General features: G+C 36.6%; 1 protein-coding gene across 1 annotated transcript in view; it reads left to right on the top strand.

Moving 5' to 3' along the window:
* LOC127512990 (astrotactin-2-like) overlaps positions 1-20,364 on the top strand; it is a 423,953-nt gene that overhangs the window by 230,851 nt on the left and 172,738 nt on the right. Inside the window, exons 8-10 of the mRNA XM_051894406.1 lie at positions 12,812-12,896; positions 15,849-15,923; positions 18,455-18,592. Of these exons, the coding sequence (XP_051750366.1) occupies positions 12,812-12,896; positions 15,849-15,923; positions 18,455-18,592 (298 nt within the window). The remainder of the gene's footprint in view (positions 1-12,811; positions 12,897-15,848; positions 15,924-18,454; positions 18,593-20,364) is intronic.

Below are 20,364 nucleotides of genomic sequence, written 5' to 3'. Positions count from 1 at the left end.
TGGACACAACTATTTGAAATAAATCAATAAATAAATAAATGAAGCATGAAAAATGTAGTCATAACATGGAATCCACAGTATATATAGCAGTACTATGCCATATAGTGATTAAGTAATGTCTGTAGTGTTTTTAATAGCCATTAAGAGAGCAGGGGTTGTAATAATATTGCGGTAGTTAAATACAACTATTTCTGTGTGCTGAAACAATAATACACTGGCTGAAAGCAAAGTAATTGCATGCAAATCAGCTCCAAGTTCTCAGCAACAGGGAACAATGATCACAGTAATGGTGACTTCAAACAAACCATTGTTTATTTACACTATTATATATCCCACAATGCTATTTTTATTTATTTATTTATTTATTTATTTATTTATTTTTTCAATAATTTGTTGGTTTATGATATAAAATGACCTGTCCTGCACTGTGAAATTTTGCATACCATATTTTATTGTAAGATTGTAAGAAATTGCTATTAAATCCTGTTTTTTTTTTTTTTTTTTTTTATGTTTTAAAACAAAACAAAACAAAACAAAACAAAACAACTAAGAATTACATGCACTGAGGTCCAGAAGTCTCACTGCATATTGAAACTTTGGGATGTAAAACCTGGAAAGAAATAGAAAAAATGTAGGATTTTTAAATATTGAAAGAAAGATTTTGACAAAATTTGTATTTTGAAGAACTATTTAATATCCTGCATCATTTCAAGGTTGTTAATCAAATAAGCACATATTTGATATTGATCATATGACTTGATTGTGACTATTTCCACTGTTTATTAATTATAAACAATATGTAAATCATAATATTCATTATAAATTTATAAATCAGATTATGATGCTATATACATATTTGGCATGTCTTAACAACTACAGCACAATAAAACAGTCGAAGACACGAAGCTGTGCTTTTATACAGAAGATGGAGAAATAACATATTATGGAGATAACTGGCAGGAGATGATTTTTGTGTTTGATTATCAGCATCTTCCTGTGGTAAGATTGTGTTCTTGTGGGTGTTTGCTGGGTGAGTGAACAAGAAGAATGTTTCTCTCAAATCCTCTGTTTCTCTGTTGGAAATGCTGAACCATGATGCTCTCTGCACTGTGTACGAATGACGCTACTTATGTTTTGACAGTTCTCACCACTTATTGTACACAAGTAGTGTTTACTCTGTGGTTTGAGAATGCAAATGTACTTTTTTTGTGAGTTGAACAGACTTAAAGTAGCCTACATTTACGTTGCACACTTCAGAACACTGAACACTCATACTATCCAAATCATGGATACTGATATAATTCACAATGAGTAGAGGTATTGCCTCTATTTAAAGTTGTTGATATTGTTTTGCTGTAAATGATATTTGTTACGAACTGCACAGGGACACGAAGGCTGAGGATCTAAATGCAGGATTTATTAAGATAATCGTAGTCGTACAGGCAAGGGTCAAACACCAGCAATAACAATGTCCAAGGTAGAGATGAATCGTAAACGGGGACAGGCAATGGGTCAGGGCAGGCAGCAGACAAGGCAGAGTAATCCAGTAAACAGGCAGAGAATCAACAGGGCAGGCAGCAAACAAACACGATGATGAAAAGCAGTGCAAGGTAATACACAAGAATACGGGAAACAAGGAAACAGGAAAACACGCTCAGAATTGCAGCTGTAACACTAGACAAAACTTTGCAGGGAATGAGTGAAACACAGGGACTACTTATACACAGGCGCAAACAAGCATAAGTTTTATTCAAACTGTGCAAACTATGCAATTTGGTGCAGTTGCTTATATTTATATGGCCAAAAAGTAAGATGAAATTCTCATCGATTGTAATGTAAATCAATTGGATCTTTATAACAGAATAGCGACTTCTTACATAAAATGACCATAAATGTTAGTCGTCACTTTATATCTGCCAATAATGTCTTAGTAAGATGATATTTAAATGCTTAGTTTTATGATTTAAAGCTCTGTAGTTTTAAAACAATACAGTGATGATTGAGAAATGAACAAATGAACCTTTCTCAGAAGCCTGATGATCATATCTGACACTTTGACACATTTTTATAAAAATCAGCAGAAAGACTTTTACTTGTTAAAGTATGGACTATCAGTCAGATGAGATGTAGTAGATGTATGTAGATTGTGTACAAAACAGGTTTCTCAGTAAAGTTTTGATCATACTGATAATTTAGAGGCCTTTGAAATTTGCATATTGAATATGACTTTGTAGGGTTAATATAGTTGAAACTACTTACAGAGCTGTTTTGTGTAATAACAGTTTGTTTCTAATCTAACTACAGCCTTTATTCTTCACAGCGATGGAAACCTCCTATTAACATTTTGCGAGATCATTTAATTGCTTTGAGGCAATTCATTTACTCGGATTCTCAGAGTGTATTCAACTTGTTTACAGCGTGCTCTTGAGTGTGTGCACTATATTATAGTTATTAAGGAGAAAATGTGTGGTATTCAAGTTATGCATCGGACAGCGCTGAAATGGAAACTTTTATCTTTCCATATTGTGAGCATTAAGCTGTGGAATCTGGAGGGATTAATATGTAAAGCACATATTAATGCATTATTCTGCATGACCATATTCTAGATCCTTCAACCCTACCCAATACCTAAACTTAACAACTACTGTACTAACTATTAATAAGCAGCAATTAGGAGTTTATTGAGGGAAAAGTTGTCGTTAATAGTGAATATTTGTTCACCATACTGAATTGTTACCAAAATAAATAAATAAAAGAGCTTATTGGCTGTTAGTTAATCACATTAAAATCGTCATGTGTGATCTATAGCTGATACAGATATCTGATATTTTCTTTTAATTTGACCCTTGGAGCTCATAGTCCTGTTTCAATGGTCTTATCTCAGATGAAACACGGTAAACACCGCTGCTCTGATGTCTCACGATCAGTCCCACACACACATAGGCTATCGTTGTTTATTGCTGCAGATTGTTCAGAGACAGTTCCAGGTTCACAGACGTACAAACACCGGAGTGAGAGAGAGCAGGGAGCGCTGATGAGCTGTCATAAACAGGAAGCCGGATCTAAATTCATTTCCTGCTGCTGTGATCCTGCAGAAAGCCACCCAATGAAAGTCAAACGTTTGAGCGCTAGATAAGACTGCGGCTGCAGGACAATCGAACTCATGCCACAGAATAGTAAATAATGAAAAAAACATGACATGAAACAGTGCAGTAGAGAGTGACATTGAAGGGCAAATAAACAGTGGATGTGAAAGAGCAGCTGATACACGTGAAACTGGAACTCAACATTTATCCAGTAAAGACGTTTATAATGTTACAAAAAAAAAAATATATAAAAAAAAGAACCTGAAAAAAATATAATCAAAAATATGAAGCAGCACAACTGTTTTTAACATTGATAATAATCAGAAATGTTTCTTGAGCAGCAAATCAGAATGATTTCTGAAGGATCATGTGACACTGAAGACTGGAGTAATGATGCTAAGAAATGGTTAAACTGAAAACAAATCAATTTACTACTGTCACGTCTGGTTTGTGTTTGAGTTTAACAAACATCATGGCGGACGAGCAAGCCCACCATATTTTTATATTTTATATTTTATTGTATTTTTGTAGCGGAATGTAGTTTTAAGAGTTTTTTAGGCGAGAATGTAGTTGTTTTGACCTCAGATATACAAATTATATGTACTGTAAACATAGCAGCTATTTGAAAATTTGTTTAGATGCTTTCGGAAATCTTCAGCGGCCGTTCAGCGCAGAGAACAGCTTCATCTCGGCCAGTGCTTCAGGAATTTGCCGCTGGCTCTTATGTAGATAGTGTTTAAACATGAGGTATAATTCGTTTTGGGTATATCAAACGGGCAATCTTTGGTCTCATTAATCTTTTACTTGTTCCAGAGCTAACAGATTTGGCTTAAGGTCTATATTAAGTTTCACTTACATTGAAATTAAATCCTGTACTAACTAGAGCGCTGCTTTTGTACGTTTGACAGAAATATTTGCTTGTGTTTATTTCCTGTTTTACTTCTTATACTGTTATAATGGCTGTTGATACTAATTTAAATATTATTGTTCAATAAATAATATTTTATATAAATAGCATGCCGTATTTTTTGGTATTGAGAGTTAGTGATTTTGACTTCAGTTAAAGTTTCATTAATACACCATTAGATGGCGGCAAAGACTGTCTGAGTGAGTGAGTCAGTCACAAAGACTTTTATATTGAAATGGACTGAAACAAGGAAACAAGGACATTATTTTACTTTAAACAACATCTTACGAGACGCAACTGACAAATGCATTGACTAGCGCTGTCATGGGAGTGATGACAGCCAGGGCCTGAATGTATAAAGCCGCTCAGAGTAAAAATTCTAAGAAAGACGTAATTTTACTCTTATTCCTAGACTTAAGAATAAGTACATACATAAAGGTTCCTAAGTGTCAAGACTAGGTCTCAGCTCTTAAATTATGTAAGAGAGCTGCAGAGGTCTCTTAACTATAGTTAGGAGTAACAAGATGGCAGCAGAGAGGAGGAGACTCACGCTCTCCAATGAAGATATGATGTATTGAGTTATATGATGACATGGAGTTGATAAAATGATATAAATTTGATTGACAATTCTTTTGTAACTGACCTAATAAGAAATGTAATAACTTTAAATGTAATACATTTAATAAATATGAATTAATATGTTAATATTAAATAAAACAATAATTAATACATTTAATGCATTTTAATACATTTAACGACTAAATAAACTTTGTATAACCTTAAATGTAACAGCTTCTCCCACTCTACAAATCAATGCTCTGACCGTAGAAATGAAAAAAAGTAGTAAGCAGGCTCTTAAATAGTATTATTGCTAAACTCACCACACCAAACATAGTGGCCACAATTGTGCAAAGGTTTTTTTTTTTTTTTTTTTTTTTGGTTTTGTTTTTAATGACCCTACAATTTTTCTTAAACCATCAAAATATGAGGAAAATATTTTTATTTTTATGTTTATATTATTTAAATATTTTAAAATATGAAGACCCATTACAACACTAAACTAAACAAAGGTATTTATCTGACAAAATATTTGGCAAAAAAAAAAAAAAAAAAGAAACTACAGCTACAGGTTTCAGAAAAAAAAGCTCAGAAAAAAGCACACATTCACTACAACAATCAGTTTTTAATATTTCATTGGTTCTCTCATGTTTTTGCATGTGTTCATAATTTCTTTGTATGACAGCCTGGCCAAAAATAATTTTAAAATAATTTGAAATTTCATTTCATTACCACACATGAAACACTTGACTCTCGGCACAGCTACATGATATGATTACATCTTTTAACACATTTTTAAAAAATATTTGAATTAAGGTTGAAGATGTCAGTTTTCATATGGCTGGACATCACATTTGGCAGTTCATTGACTTTCCAACTGACCATCAAACCATGCGGCAAAAGCAAGCCACTCTTATGTTGACTGTGGGCTTCCCTGGAGCTGTTGGAGCCGTTGATGAACTCGTGTTCACATCATTACTCTAACTGTAGATGAGGAGACATATATCAATAGAAAAAGATTCCACACCATCAGTACTAATTTGTGATAATTTTGCACAATGCAAAGCTGTTTTTAAAAATAATTTTAAAAATTAAAATGTTTCAGTGTCTTTTTAAATATATATATTATAGTAACTATTATATATTATATATATATATATATATATATATATATATATATATTATAGTATATATATTATAGTAACATTGAATTATTGGTGTTGTGCTGCTGTGACTTCACCCTTGCAGGCTCGCTATTGGCTGATTTAGAGGTTGAGGGCGGCCATTTTGAGTTGACATCATTGTAGTTCTTAGTTCACAACACTTAAATCAGCACTTAAGAATCAGTCTTAGACTTTACTAAAAGTTGCTTTTAGCTTCTTTATAAAAGTCTCCTACTCTTAGAAAAGTCCTACTTTTTACTACGAATTTTTTGACACTTAAGTCAAAACTGTCTGTTCTTAAGAGCATTTCTGAGAAGTTTTATACATATGGGCCCTGATGTTAAAAAGACAAAGACAAAAGTTATTGCTTTCCTCAGTGGACATTCAAACTGATTTTGTGATTATGAATATTGAATGAAGACTGACCTGAAGAATATCAGCTAGATGCAGGTAATACACCCGCTCAGGTGAAATATTTGCATGTATATACTATATTGCATATAGTTATATGTATATTGTATATACATACTGCATGTATTTGCATATATATATATATATATATATATATATATATATATATATAAATAAAGCATTTTTTTTCTTAAATACTGTATATACATTTTGGTGCGCCAAAAACACAAAATAACGACTTATATAGTGATTGCCGATTTCAAAACACTGCTTCATGAAGCTTCGGAGCGTTATGAATCTTTTATGTTGAATCATGATTCGGATCGCGTGTCAAACCGCCAAACTCCGAACTGCTGATTCAACACAAAAGATTCATAACGCTCTGAAGCTTCATGAAGCAGTGTTTTGAAATCGGCCATCACTATATAAGTCGTTATTTTGTGTTTTTGGCGCACCAAAAATATTCTTGTCACTTTATAATATTAATATTGAACCACTGTACTCACATGAACTGATTTAAATATGTTTTTAGTACATTAATGGATCTTGAGAGAGGAAATCACTGAGCCATTGAATTTCAACAAAAATATCTTAATTTGTGTTCTGAAGATGAACGAAGGTCTTACAGGTGTAGAATGACATGAGGGTGAGTAATAAATGACATTATTTTCATTTTTGGGTGAACTAACCTCAATCGTTTAACAGCCCTAATTTATATACATATGTTGGAGAGTATTTTCAGTGCATATTAAGCCTCACAGCATGCACATTACAAGCACTATGAGGATGACTAATTCATAACTGAATTTAAATTAACGAAGAGGTGTGCGATGTCTGGCGTACCTCGCTGGTCCTGCCGTGACTGCAGAGTGTTATCAGACGCTTCTCTCCGTGTCGAGCGAGATGGAGAATTGGCCGATAGAAGAATCTTGTCTTTTCCACACACTCTGGCTCAGTGAGAGAGCGTTCAGCCACCCGGGCCCGACGCCAGCCCAATCTCGGCCCACAACCAGCTTTTGATTAAACCGCAAGGTTATCAGCTCCGATTCTCTGCCCTGTTCTCCTCTTTCACGGGCTGCTTCAGAAATATATGTTTTGCTCACGACTTAATAAAAGCTAGCCAAGCCTCTCTTGTATTCATCTGCTATAAATATTCCTCGTTTGCTCTCTCTCTCTCTCCCACACACACACAACTAATAGAGGACAAAATGGCTCTGTCATTTCATAGTGTTCCGAGTTTATCAGCCCTATTCTCTCTCTCTCGCTCTACTCTTGTCCATATGTCTCTGTGGGAGTGTAACATGATAAATCTTCTCAAGGTCCATAGGCGGAATTGCTTCCCTCAGAATTGTGTAACACCGGGAAATATTCATCCGAACAACAATATCTCTTTCCCCGTGCCCACGCGTTGAATCTTGAAATCAGAAAATTGCCCTCACGGCCTTTCGCGAGAAGCATTCTAATGAAAGCATCTATTAATCACCCCACGAGTTCAGATATTAAAAAAAGAAAAAGAGCCTCGATGATCAGAATCATCCTGCTCGAATCTTTATTTTCGCCATCGGGCCATGAGAAAGAGAAGGCACCATGCCAGTGTTGTTTGAGAGTGCAAATAATCCCACATGTCAGCAGAATCCACACACTGATGCGTCGTTCTGAATGTTAAATATAAGGACATCGGGAGGTCTTTGCAATGGAAATCAAGACTTGAAATAAATGAATCATATGTTCATGATCAAAGTGCTGCTAAATTGTATACAATTGCTAAACTATGGCTCAGACAGCACAGAATCCCTCATGCGATGTGTGCGTGTAGTATTAATGCTCAAAATAGCGAAAGGAAAGGAAGTTTCACAATTAAGGTAAAAGAGCCAATCAACTTCAGTTCAACTGTGTATTATTATTTAGCTTCATGTTTCCCCCTATTGAACCTTTGTAATCATATAAAGTTATAAGGAATTTTTTAGTTATATTGTACAGTAGCCTAAATCTGGCATGTAGAGTAAAAGCTGCTAACCCCAAATTTTTGAATGGTAGTGTAAAAACAAAATATGTTTCGCAGAGAGAGAGAGAGAGTCATACAGGTTTGGAATAGCATGACACTATTTCCAATTTTGGATGAGTAATCCAATGCAACTCATATTTTGTCCACACTTTAAAGGGGTCATGAATTGAGAAATCAACTTTTCCTTGAGCTTTTGATATATAAGAGGTCATTGTACTATAAGAATATCCTGTAAGTTTCAGAACTGAAAACTTCCTTGTTAGTCCAATAAAAGCTTTTATTGACACCAGACCCAGAGAACGACTGATCCTGGAATGTGTCTATAGATGGTGAAGCTCCGCCTCCACAGAAGAAATCAACGCCTACTTCATCATTGCAGCGTTAGCCCCGCCCACTGGTGTGTTAGTGAGATGAGGAGGAGAGAAGAGCGATACAGGACTAAAATAACATTACCTTTCAAAGGATCCTAATGCAGGAATATGGTTATTTATTTTCAACAATGTGAATGTCTCAGTTGAGCTTTATTTAATTGTATTCGGTACATTTCACTGTGGATTCATCTGTAAATCAGTCACAGACTTTTACGATATCAACAGTAATGCAACAACATGTCAGTAACTGTGTTCATTCTAATGCCTGATCTGATATTAATGATTCATGTACAGTCACATGATCTTTGTCTGTGTGTCAGTAAATCAAACCAGTGACTAAACGCTCAACTTCACCTTGTTTCTCTTAGTAGGATGAAAATAATCTGTTATTTAAACTGTGATTAAATTATATATAGAAAGTGATCAAAGAACGCTCCCTTTACAATCGCTGGAGCTGTCAATCAAACAGAGCGAGTTTATCAGTGTCTGAGTTCTGAACTCGCACCAAAACTCCCGTTTTATTCAACGAATCTCTTAGTTACATCGTGTTTGCACTGTTAGTTTAATGAAGGCATTCGTTAGTGTGCAGAAATTGAGTTGAAATGACGAGATCACTGCTTTCATGAGCTCAACAACATGTCTGTGATCGACTACAACGTTCATCACTGCAACCTTTCATGCCACGATCTAAATATAATGCCACAGATCTAAATGTAATGCTATAATCAACACTTTTCACGATTAGTTAACCTTGAGAGCTGTAATAGTAAAAATGTGCTAAAAGTTTTTGAGAGAGTAATGCTTAGCTATTTCATATGCAAAGATGTCAGCCAATCACAGCAGTGGGCGTTTCCACTGAAGTCTCACAGAGACACGCCCCTTAAAACAGAGCGTTCAAATCAGAGAGCTAAAATCAGGGTAGGAAAAATGCCTTTTATTTTTAAATTATGACAATTTTTTGATATAATGTTAGTATGATTTTTACAAGTGCACCCCAGGAAACATTATAAAACAATAAAAACACAGTTCATGACCCCTTTAAAATGTAAGATCAAAATGGACATTCAAACTTTGCAGTGAAGTAACTTCATAATGCAGTCGACACTTTCCATTCTGTTAACCTGCATTATTGAGGAGAATAGAAGGAATGAAGGCTACCAGAAAGGTTGATAAAAATATACTGTGTTAAGAGCCCTTGAATGTCACATGTTTATTTGTGCAGCTCTATTTAATTGTGAACATAAGGAGTCCTTCAGAGAGAGTCACTTAAAACACTTTACAACTTTGTTCAAAAAAGACTTCAAGTTGTCCTCATATACACAATCTCGCTTCAGATATAACCTTACAGGGCTTCGAAGGACGACCATTTATATACGCAATCTACCTTCAAAATAGTTGAAATCATCAGTGAGAGCCGTTTGATTGAAACCTCTAAATCAGAATAATTGGCACATCATCTGGAGGACCAGCACTTACTGCTGCAGAAGCATTTTAGTGCATTTGAACCTTCATTTTAAAAGATGGAAAGGCTCATTTTCTGCCATGTATAACAGAAGGGTTGCTTCCTCGCTGATTTGATGGTACAGGTATCTGTCATATGCATATGCGCTCAAAGAAAATGAATTATTAAGCACTTGGCTATTAAACTAATTGCTTCTGTTATGTCTGCGTGTGCAGTTTCACTCTTACTGCCAGCCATTTTTTATTTTTTTTTTGTTAAGTGCAGATATTAGGCAGGTTGTGTATGACTTTGCCTCTGTCTCTTTTTATCACATCTAAATAACTTTCTTTTGCATATTCAGAGTTTTGAAATGCAAGTTGCACACAAAATGCTTTGCAATCATTTCCCAAAATGTCATTTGTGTGGGAATATTACGAAGTCTGTAAACAGGACTTTGTTATCTGTAGTATTCAAGTTCATGTGTGTTCCCATTTGTCCGGTCACACTTACGATTAATGTGTGTAACTCATCTCGTTTGGATTAATTGTATTAAACTTCGTGTTGGAGCTCATTCATCATCTTCGTGCCTTCTTCTGCAACACACCGTGACTTTCTAAGGTTTTTGTATTCTTTGCAGTGCACTGACCGTTGATATTTTCTGTGAACACAATAGTGATCTCAAAATGTTAGCATAAAAACATTATGTATTCATCGTTCATAGAACGTTTCTTTTTTCCTGAAATGTTTTAGTTGTAATTTTTTTTAAACGTTTCTGCTTGTTTCAGAACGTTCAGAGAACATTCAAAAGTAACGTTCCCATAATGTTTGCAAAATGAAAAAATGGAACGGCGAATGCCATGACGGATTCAGGTATTCCAGAGGGCTGTGTAATAAATTGCAATAGATGACTTCTGTTGGTCATTACTGTACGTTAGTTCCGGTTGGCAGCCGTTGCCCTGTCCGTCTCCTTCACTTACTCTGTTTGTGCCGGTGAAATAGATGCGCCTAAATGTGCTTGTTTTCTCAAGAATAAGCCGTGAAATGGGAGTCTTGAAATGGGATGAATATCACTATCATGGTAGGACTACAGATGGGTGCATATTATTTCTAATATTCACTGCTCCAGCTCATGAAATATGAATGTCTGCCTGTGCGGTTTGTAATGACTTTTCTCATTGTTTCGTTTCCCCTCCAGCCAGCACTGATATTAAAATTATCCTTCATTTTCAAGAGGAGTACTATTCTATCTTATCTGATTGATTTTCAGATTTGATTTTTTATTTTAATTCAAAGAGTATATGTTTATAAGCGAATGTTAATTAAAGAGTATGTTTTAATTTTTCGATTTCCAGTTTATTTTGTTTGTTTTGTCTTATGAATCATAAGTTTGCAAACTCCAGGCAACTTCAGAAAGAATCATGATTCCATATTAATGAAGCAGAAAAGAAAGCAATGGAAACTGTGTAATTTGATAAATTGGCTGCTTGGATCACAGAGACAGAAAGGACAGCAAACAAATATTAAAGTTTCTCCAGATTGCTGTTAAAGTATGACTAAACAATTCATTTTGCCATTGTTGAAATTAATTTGGTTTAGACATGAACTTTACAAAATATTTCTGTAATCTTTCAAAAAGCAACATTTCAGAAGAGAGAGAGAGAATTGAGACTTTTTATCTTGCAATTCTGACTTTTTCCTAGATTTCATAATTCACATCTCACAACTCAGCCTTTTTTTTCTCAGAATTCTATAAACTCTGAGTTATGAGAAAAAAATCAGGTGTCGTATTCACAAAAAAATCTTAAGCCCAAAAGTTGCTCCTAATGCACAGATTTTGGAGCAACTCTCAAAAATTAGGGGTGTCGCTCTCCACAAAGCATATTAACACTAAAATAGTGTTAAAGAGTAAATATATTCTATTATTAAAAAGTTATCACTTGTATCGTGAAGGTGTTTTCTCAGTTTCAAATATCCAGTTAGCCTTTTTTTCTCTTATATTTGGTGGTTTTGTATTATTCATCACAATATGTGTACTGTAAATGTGGTTTAAATAATGTATATCCATTAATTAGTGTAATTGATTTGGGGAAACTGAATAAAATTAGCCATAGATGTAATACTTCATTGTTACACACACACACACACACACACACACACACATACACACACACACACACACACACACACACACACACACACACACACACACACACACACACAATAGGTTTTAAGCCAAATCTCCTAGCTAGGAACTCTTAGGACTCCTAGTGGTAAGATCAAATTATTTGTGAATATGGCTCAGAAATGCAGATATAAACTCAAAATTTTAACAAATAAAGTGGTGAGACAAAAATTGTGAAAAAAAAAGTTGCGAGTTGAAAGCTTCCATACTCTCATTTCATTATAACATATGATTTTTGTTATTATTTTTATTAATATTTTGTTTTTAAAATTCTTAATTTCCCAATTGTCATAAAACTGTGCCAAAATGCTCCTAAAAATAGACTTGATTTTGAGGTGGAATGTGAACATATGAACATATTTCCGTGGGATTCGCGCAGCAATCCCCCTCGAGTCCCGGTATCATTCCCATATCCTCAGCTCATAGCATCACCTTTGGAGAGCTGAGCACTTCTATGATACCTTTCAAGATAAGAGCGATCTGATAGCGAAGGTGTCGGAGACAGAACCAGCTCTCACATGTCACTCTTCCCACTTGACTCCCACCTCAAACTGTACTTTAAAAACCTTTTGTCTGGACCGAATCCATGTGTGTGCGCCGGCAGCACTGGGTGCCACATGGACACGGCGGTTGATTTGCCAGAGGGATAAATGAACATAATCTGTCACTGTATTGTGCTCTCTGCAGGGGAATGCAGCTGTCTGGAAGGTTACGCCCCTGACCCAGAGCATCAACATCTCTGCGTTCGCACTGATTGGGGCCGCAATGAAGGGTGAGTGCTGCAAACCACTCTGTCAACGCCTCACAAATAGGGCGAACTAAAAGCCAGGACAGGAGGGAGATGAGGAGGGGGAGAAGAGAAAGACTGCAACACAGAGAGATACGATTCATCACCTCACCTCATGCCAAGTGTAGTAACTCCTCTTCCTGACTCTTGTGGCGCATGTTAATGAACTCGCTCAAGCAAACAGCTGGTCCAATAAAATGGCGGCAGAACTTTCGGCCCAGACGGCGGCTCCAGACTGAGATGTAAAAACGTGGGACAGTGTTACACTTCAACATGACAACATGGGAAGATAAATCTGACCCTCAGTACAATTAGATGCATTTCAGGGTGATTTCAGGCGAAAAATCCCTAATTTGAAGGGGTTAACCCTTACTTAACCCTAAATTAACCCTGGTTAACCCAGATAAACCTAGCAACTACCTAGCAACCACTCAGAACACCATATCAAACGCCTGGCAACCACTCAGAACACCCTAGTATCTACCTAGCAACACTTTAGCAACCACTGCATAGCAACACCCTAGCAACAACTCAGAACACACTAACAACACCCTAACAACTGAATAGAAACACCCAAGAAACCACGCAGACCAGATGCGTGGTTTCTTGGGTGTTCCTGTTCAGTTCAGTTCTTGCATAGCAACCCCCTAGAAACAACTCAGAACACCCTAGCTTCTACCCAGCAACACTTTAGCAACCACCTATAACACCTACAGCAACTACCTCGCAACAACCCAGAATGTCCTAGCAACTGCATAGCAACACCCTATAGCAACAACCTAGAACACTTAGCAACTACCTCGCAACCACCCTCGTAACCACTGCATAGCAATACCCTAGCATCTACCTAGCAACACTTTAGCAACCACCTATAACACCTATAGCAATTGCCTCACAACCACCCAGAATGTCCTAGCAACTGCATAGCAACAGCCTATAGCAACAACCTAGAACACTTAGCAACTACCTCGCAACCACCCAGAACATCCTAGCAACTGCATAGCAACAACACAAAACATACTAACCACTGCATAGCAACACCCTAGCAACAACTCAGAACACTCTAACATCTACCTAGCAACACTTTAGCAACCACATACAACACTTATAGCAAACTGCATCGCAACCACCCAGAACATCCTACTAACTGCACAGCAACAACCCAAAGCATACTAACCACTGCATAGCAACAACACAGAACACCCTAGCATCTACCTAGCAACACTTTAGCGACCACCTATTGCAACTGCCCCACAACCACCCAGAACGTCCTACCAGCAGCATAGTAATACCCTATAGCAACAACCTAGAACACTTAGCAACTGCATAACAACAACCCAAAACATACTAACCACATCATAGCAACTGCCTAGCAACCACTCTGAACACCCTCGCATCTACCTAGCAACACTTTAGCAATCACCTATAACACCTACTGTATAGCAGCTGCCCCGCAACCACCCAGAACATCTTAGCAACTGCATAGAAACACTCTATAGTAACAACCTAGAACACTTAGCAACTGCCTCGCAACCACCTAGAACATCCTAGCAACTGCATAGGAACAACTTAAAACACTTAGCAACTGCCTCGCCACCACCTAGAACACCCTAGCAACTGCATAAGAACAACCCAGAACACTTAGCAACTACTACTTCTTTTTCCGCTTCTTCTTCTTCCACTTCTTCTTCTGCTCTGTAAGTCTATGGCAGCCCATAGAACCGCTTGCGGGAAAGTTATGAAATTTGGCACACTGATAGATATAACAAATTTGGAGTCTCTTTTGAGATGTTTTTGAAAAACATGCAAACGAATTTTACGTAGCACTTGCGAAAATAGATGTAATGCTCTATCTCCTCAACGCTTTATCATATTAGGCCAAACTTTGTCCATGTCATCTTAAGCATGACCTGGTGCAGCGCCACCTACTGGTCTGGAGATACTAAAATGGCTATTTTTGCTTATTACTTCTGAACAGTTTGTCCAAAAATCATAAAAGTGGTCTCATTAGATTCGGGGCATCATGCCAAGTCGAATGATATCCAATGTATTTCCAATATCAGCCATTTTGGGCGTCGACATTTTTAAGTTTGTAGTAAAATGTTGTATTTTACGAACGCATGAACGTATTATTACAAAACTTGGTATGGGTCTTTGGCACAATGCCCTGAAGGAGTCTGAGAAGTTTTGGACCAGTGCCACCTAGTGGTGAAAAAAAAGATTTACATGCTTATAACTTTGGATGTGGTTGACTTATTTTCATGAGAATCCTTGCCGAGTCCAATGATACCAAACATGCTAGGTTTCACCTTATGGTTAGTGCAGTGTTGTGATTTAGAGTTTAAACAACATTCGCGAATATCTTAGAAACCGTTAGTCTGATCGAAATGAAACCACCGTCGAAAAATCGGAAACATAGGTCGTTGAGTATATGTTAAAGGCCAAATGTCAAAATTTTGAAAGTAAGTTTAAAAAAAAAAAAAATCAGTCGAAGTCAGGTGTGGGTCATTTTTTTTATGTGTTTATACATATAAATGTCTATATAACTCCTAAACGAATTAAGGTATTTTCACCAAATTTGCATATTTATGTATGGGGGCACTCTGAGGACACTCCAAAAAAAAAAGTGGTGGGACTGTGCCACTTGATGGTACTATAATCAAACAAAACATGAAATTGGCTATAACTTCAGTACTGTTGGTCTGATTGACTTCAAAATTGGCATGCAGTGTCTTTGTCTCAGTCGCTATCATAGTCCATTATGCTATTGTTGGTCTGCTGCTAGCTTCCTTGTTTGCTTCTGTTGTGCTTGACCCCTTAATAGCTGAGTGTAGCTATATTTATTATTACTATTACTGCTTTTCACATTTGTCAGATAAAGCACTTAAGCACATATTGCATATCACATCTTTTTGTGTGTGTGTGTTTCACCCACAGTCCATGGCCGTATTCAAACCTGGAGAGAGGTTATGACCTTGTCACAGGGGAACAGGCTCCAGAGAAGATTTTCAGGTAAGCACGACAGCAAAAACAGATCTGCCTGGCCGTCCGTCCTCTGAAAAAAGGTCCCATGCTGAACACAACAGTCTCTGGGGTGTCCCAGTCCAGGCAGGGCATCCCTACCTGCTGTCAGCTGTCCTCATACTGAACGCAGGACTTCACAGACCGCCTGCGGGCTGCACTGTGGGTTTCCTGGTAGGATTTGCCCTAGGCATGTTCCACCTGAAAGAGGAGGGAGTTTTGCCAGAGCTCTGGGCTTCTTTCCGTTTTAAAGCAGGGTCACTCTAGATGTTTACGGCTCCAGATATTTATTTTTCATGCGCTCGGGAAAATGGTGGTGATAGAAAGGAAACAAGGACAGGTCACAAACCGCAGCACGTCACTTTGGATTTCTCAATGTTTCTGTCCTGCGGGCGTGACAGTCTGTAAAGCTTCTGCCCTTAAAATATCTGATGTAACTCGTCACATGGATTGCAGCAAGCTTGACTGCCATCTGAATGATGTGTGTTGATATTTCAAAGCAGGCTCAATGGAAATATGTGACTCTGTCTATATTTCTGCAAAACCTGAAATACTTTGCTCCGGGTTTATTTCGCTGCCCTTTTCATGAGACACAGCCACAGGAGGCTCTATAAGTGATATATATATACATTTTTATTTTTTTTAAATTTTTTTTGCAAATTTAGATTGGTTTATTAAACAGTCCAGTGTCATGAAAAAAGGTACATTTTTGCAAAATGCTGTTTCATGGAAGTTTTAGAGTTTAAGAGATTAAAACGCATTTGCTGAAGCAATCATGCCATGTTTTCTTGCTTCTACAAGTCTTTGAGCTCTTTTATCGTGACTTGTGTTTCACGGGACTCGTACCTGAGCGCTTCACATCACAAGAGCAATGCTGTACCAGGTGAGCTTCCGAGCAAGTTTACTACATCAGAAAAGCCAAACAAATGGAGCCGGTTATGGGATGCAAACCTCAAAATGTATTAGTTCACAAATCATGCTCTATGGTAAAAGTGTTTTGATAGTATTGTGCATGAAACCGTGTGAAAATAAATCTTTGTTAATCAATAAACCTTCCCCTGTAATCATAATCTGTGTGAAAAGGAACAAAAGCTGTTGGTGCTCTGCTGCCACTCGTATTCATTTCAGCTGGAAACGGCAGTGAATTATACGTAAATGTAGGCAGTAATTTTCCAGTTATGTACACTTAAGAAGAGGTGTGTCCCAAATGTGTAAAGATGAGAAAGATGCAAAGTTGGTTGCTGAGCAATTATGATTATCTAAAATAACCATTAACACATGGTTATTTGATATATAAACCATTAATTACCCAATACCTGCATATATTGAGTTCAGCTAAAACAAATGTGTGCTTTATGCTGGTCAATTACATAATGTAATGACAATATCTCACTTCTCCCAATTAAACACTGTCTTAATTAAGCACAAATACATTTTATTATTTTTCCTAACTTTCAGACTAGAAGCCTGAACCTGATTTTTTTCTCTTTGTGTCTAATTGTGAAGGCGAAAATAAATGAAATTGATATCATCCATTCACTCTCTCCTTACTCACCCAAGCCATCATCACTCTTAACCACCTGACGACTCAAGCCATTTAGTTCAGCTGGCAGCAGTTGACTGATAGTGGACTGAGGAAAGCAATCGATGCCCTCTGAAGTGTCAATTGATGGGCTGGAGCAAGGCCTGGGCTATCGGTGTCTTATTTATGAGTGGAAGTATGCATTGATCCAGAGTAATTCAGATGTGCTTGTCTATACTCAAGGTCAGCATCCGGGCACGCTCAGACTGGAGCTCAGAGTGCGGTGGAGCCCTCGTGTCAGATCGCCCTGATATATGATAATAAGGGTGCATGCTATCATACAAATTTAATTCCCAGAATGTGGATTCTTTGGCAAAATTAATATTGGTTTAGCTTAGGTTTTTTTTTTTTTTTTTTCTTCAGTTACCTGGACAAAATAATGATGCCACTGATAAACAGACGATGCATTTATTCATATATGATATTACTGTATATATTGCCATTTGAAGGAAAAGTTCCCTAAAGTGAGAATCTGGTCATGTTTATTCACCCCAATGCCATTCTAATCCAATCTGAAGTCTCTTCCTATAATATTGATTGATTGATTGATTGATTGATTGATTGATTTTGTGTGTGTGTGTGTGTTTGTTTTCTGTTTTTGATTTTTTGCTTCCTATTCTCCATTATATGACCCATTTACTGGATCGTTTCTACAGACTTGCCATGTACTGTATATTTGCAATGTTTATTATGTTTATTATTATTAAGTTATTGTTGTTTTTTTATTATTATTAAACACCTTTACATATGTCATTATCACACAACTACTGTGTTGTTTGATGGTTTTAATTTGTGCATGTTATGAAGAACAGATCTCCTCTCTGGGTCAGTGTGGGTTTCTTGTAATAAGCAGCTCTTTTTTATTCGAGCATGTTACACAGGGTCATTGAAATTCAGCTGACACGTTACTCTCTTTGTGTCGATGTCACTCACGCTGCAGGTCATCCTACAGTCTGGGTCAAGGCCTTTGGCTGCCAGTCAGCAAGAGCTTTGTGGTTCCTCCGGTGGAGCTGTCAATCAACCCTATAGCCAGCTGTAAGACAGACGTATTGGTTACAGAGGACCCTGGAGAAGTGCGGTGAGTTAATCACAGCTCAAGTACACCAGCTCAACAAGCCCACCTGTGTGTTTTCAATACACTGAAAAATGGATACAGTATAATAAGACAGAAATGCACTGCTGCTGTAACTGAGGGTTGACTGTAAATCATTAAGCATGGTCTGGATTGTTTTATTTCAAAAGGTTTATTAAGGATAGTTAATTATATGACCTTGACCCAGTTAACATATTGTTGTTATACAAACTTGAAGTTTGCTTTTGCTAAAATCTCTAATCGGAGAGATTTTCAGATAGACTTCCATTAAATAAATTTTTAACGGTAACTTATAAACCTTTAAAGAGAGTCCTACTGTGAGCTACGAGGTTGTTAATCGATGCTATTTGCTGCTGATGAAGCCGTTAACCTGCATTATTACAGCTTATTTTTAAAATAATCATGTTTATCAGTGGAATTCATGGTGAAAAACTACATTACCCATGATGCTGTACAGAAAATTCCACCAATCATAGATTTGAAACAAGCAAAATGCGGCAAAAGAGATCGAGTCAATCTCTCTACACTCCATCGTTTCTCCATCATTATTAAATTTGAATTTGCTATTGCTTTATGGGATTGTAGTTCTTTCTATCACAAAAGTACACAGTCTTGTAATTTTGTCTTTTTGACTGATTTTCAAATATTTTTTTTGCTTCGAATCAAAGTTTGTAATGTTGTGATTCTCCTTATAGCTGGTTGGTTTGGTTCATGGATTATAACGCTTTAATTAATGGGGAAAAAAAAAAAAAAACTTCTGGAACCAACACTGTTGAAAAAGTGGGCGGGCACTAATGTACTCCTTAGTGACACCTTAGTAACCACCTAGCAGTAACATTGGCTGCAATTCCTTACTAGAGCTTTCACATTCCCTTTTTCATTGGGACCTTTTATTTATTTGGCCATTTGTATTTTAATATCTAACAATTTGTTTTTTTTTTTTTAACTTTGGTTCTGTATTATACATTCTCTGGATTGTTATTAATAGACTTCTCAAAGCCCTTTAAATGACACTGCTCTTGCCTCTTCATTTCTGATGGACCCACAGCTGCTGTTGGCTGAAATGTCCTCAGGGAAACAAGCTATTTACAGTATTACTTTTTCTTTTCTTTTTTTTTTTTTTTTCACATCCAAGCTGTTTTTGTCATTATTGCAAACACAACATATGCCAAGGTGTTCTTATGGTTTCAGCTTCGCTATGATAGTTTGTTAGAGTTTCGAATGAGATGACCCTTGTGAAAAAGTACACTTTATCATACCTTTAAAAGAAAAATTATATTATTACGGAAATAATATAATTTAAAAGAATATACTTAAGCATGAACTGAATGTAAAGTTTTCGGACCTACAATAATTATGAATCTTGCATTTAAAAATTATGAGGGACCACTGAATTGTCATGATGCTTCGGACTAAGAGTGTGAATCACAAGCATTAGATCATTAGCAGGCTTTATGAAAGCTTTCTGACATGTTGCGATTAAAGTTTTTTTTCCTTTCTCTCTCTCTCATTGGACAGTAAATTAGTTCTTAAAAGCCTGCCAGTAAAGGAATTATGTTCTCGGTTGCAAGTACATTACAGAAAATTTACGTAGTTCTGACACATTGCTGTATTATCTTTGCCAAAGAAGTAAAACAGTGTGAATGTTGTTTAATCTAACACCATAGTTGTACTTTCCATGTTGTGTCCAGTTAGAGGATTATATTCCTTTCTCAGAAACATCTTCTCTCATTTTCTCCCTCATACTCTCAGATCAT

This window comes from Ctenopharyngodon idella, chromosome 5 (assembly GCF_019924925.1).
Source record: "Ctenopharyngodon idella isolate HZGC_01 chromosome 5, HZGC01, whole genome shotgun sequence".
Classification (NCBI taxonomy): domain Eukaryota; kingdom Metazoa; phylum Chordata; class Actinopteri; order Cypriniformes; family Xenocyprididae; genus Ctenopharyngodon; species Ctenopharyngodon idella.
Note: the sequence above shows the minus strand (reverse complement) of the source record. Positions and strands in the feature narration are given on the sequence as shown.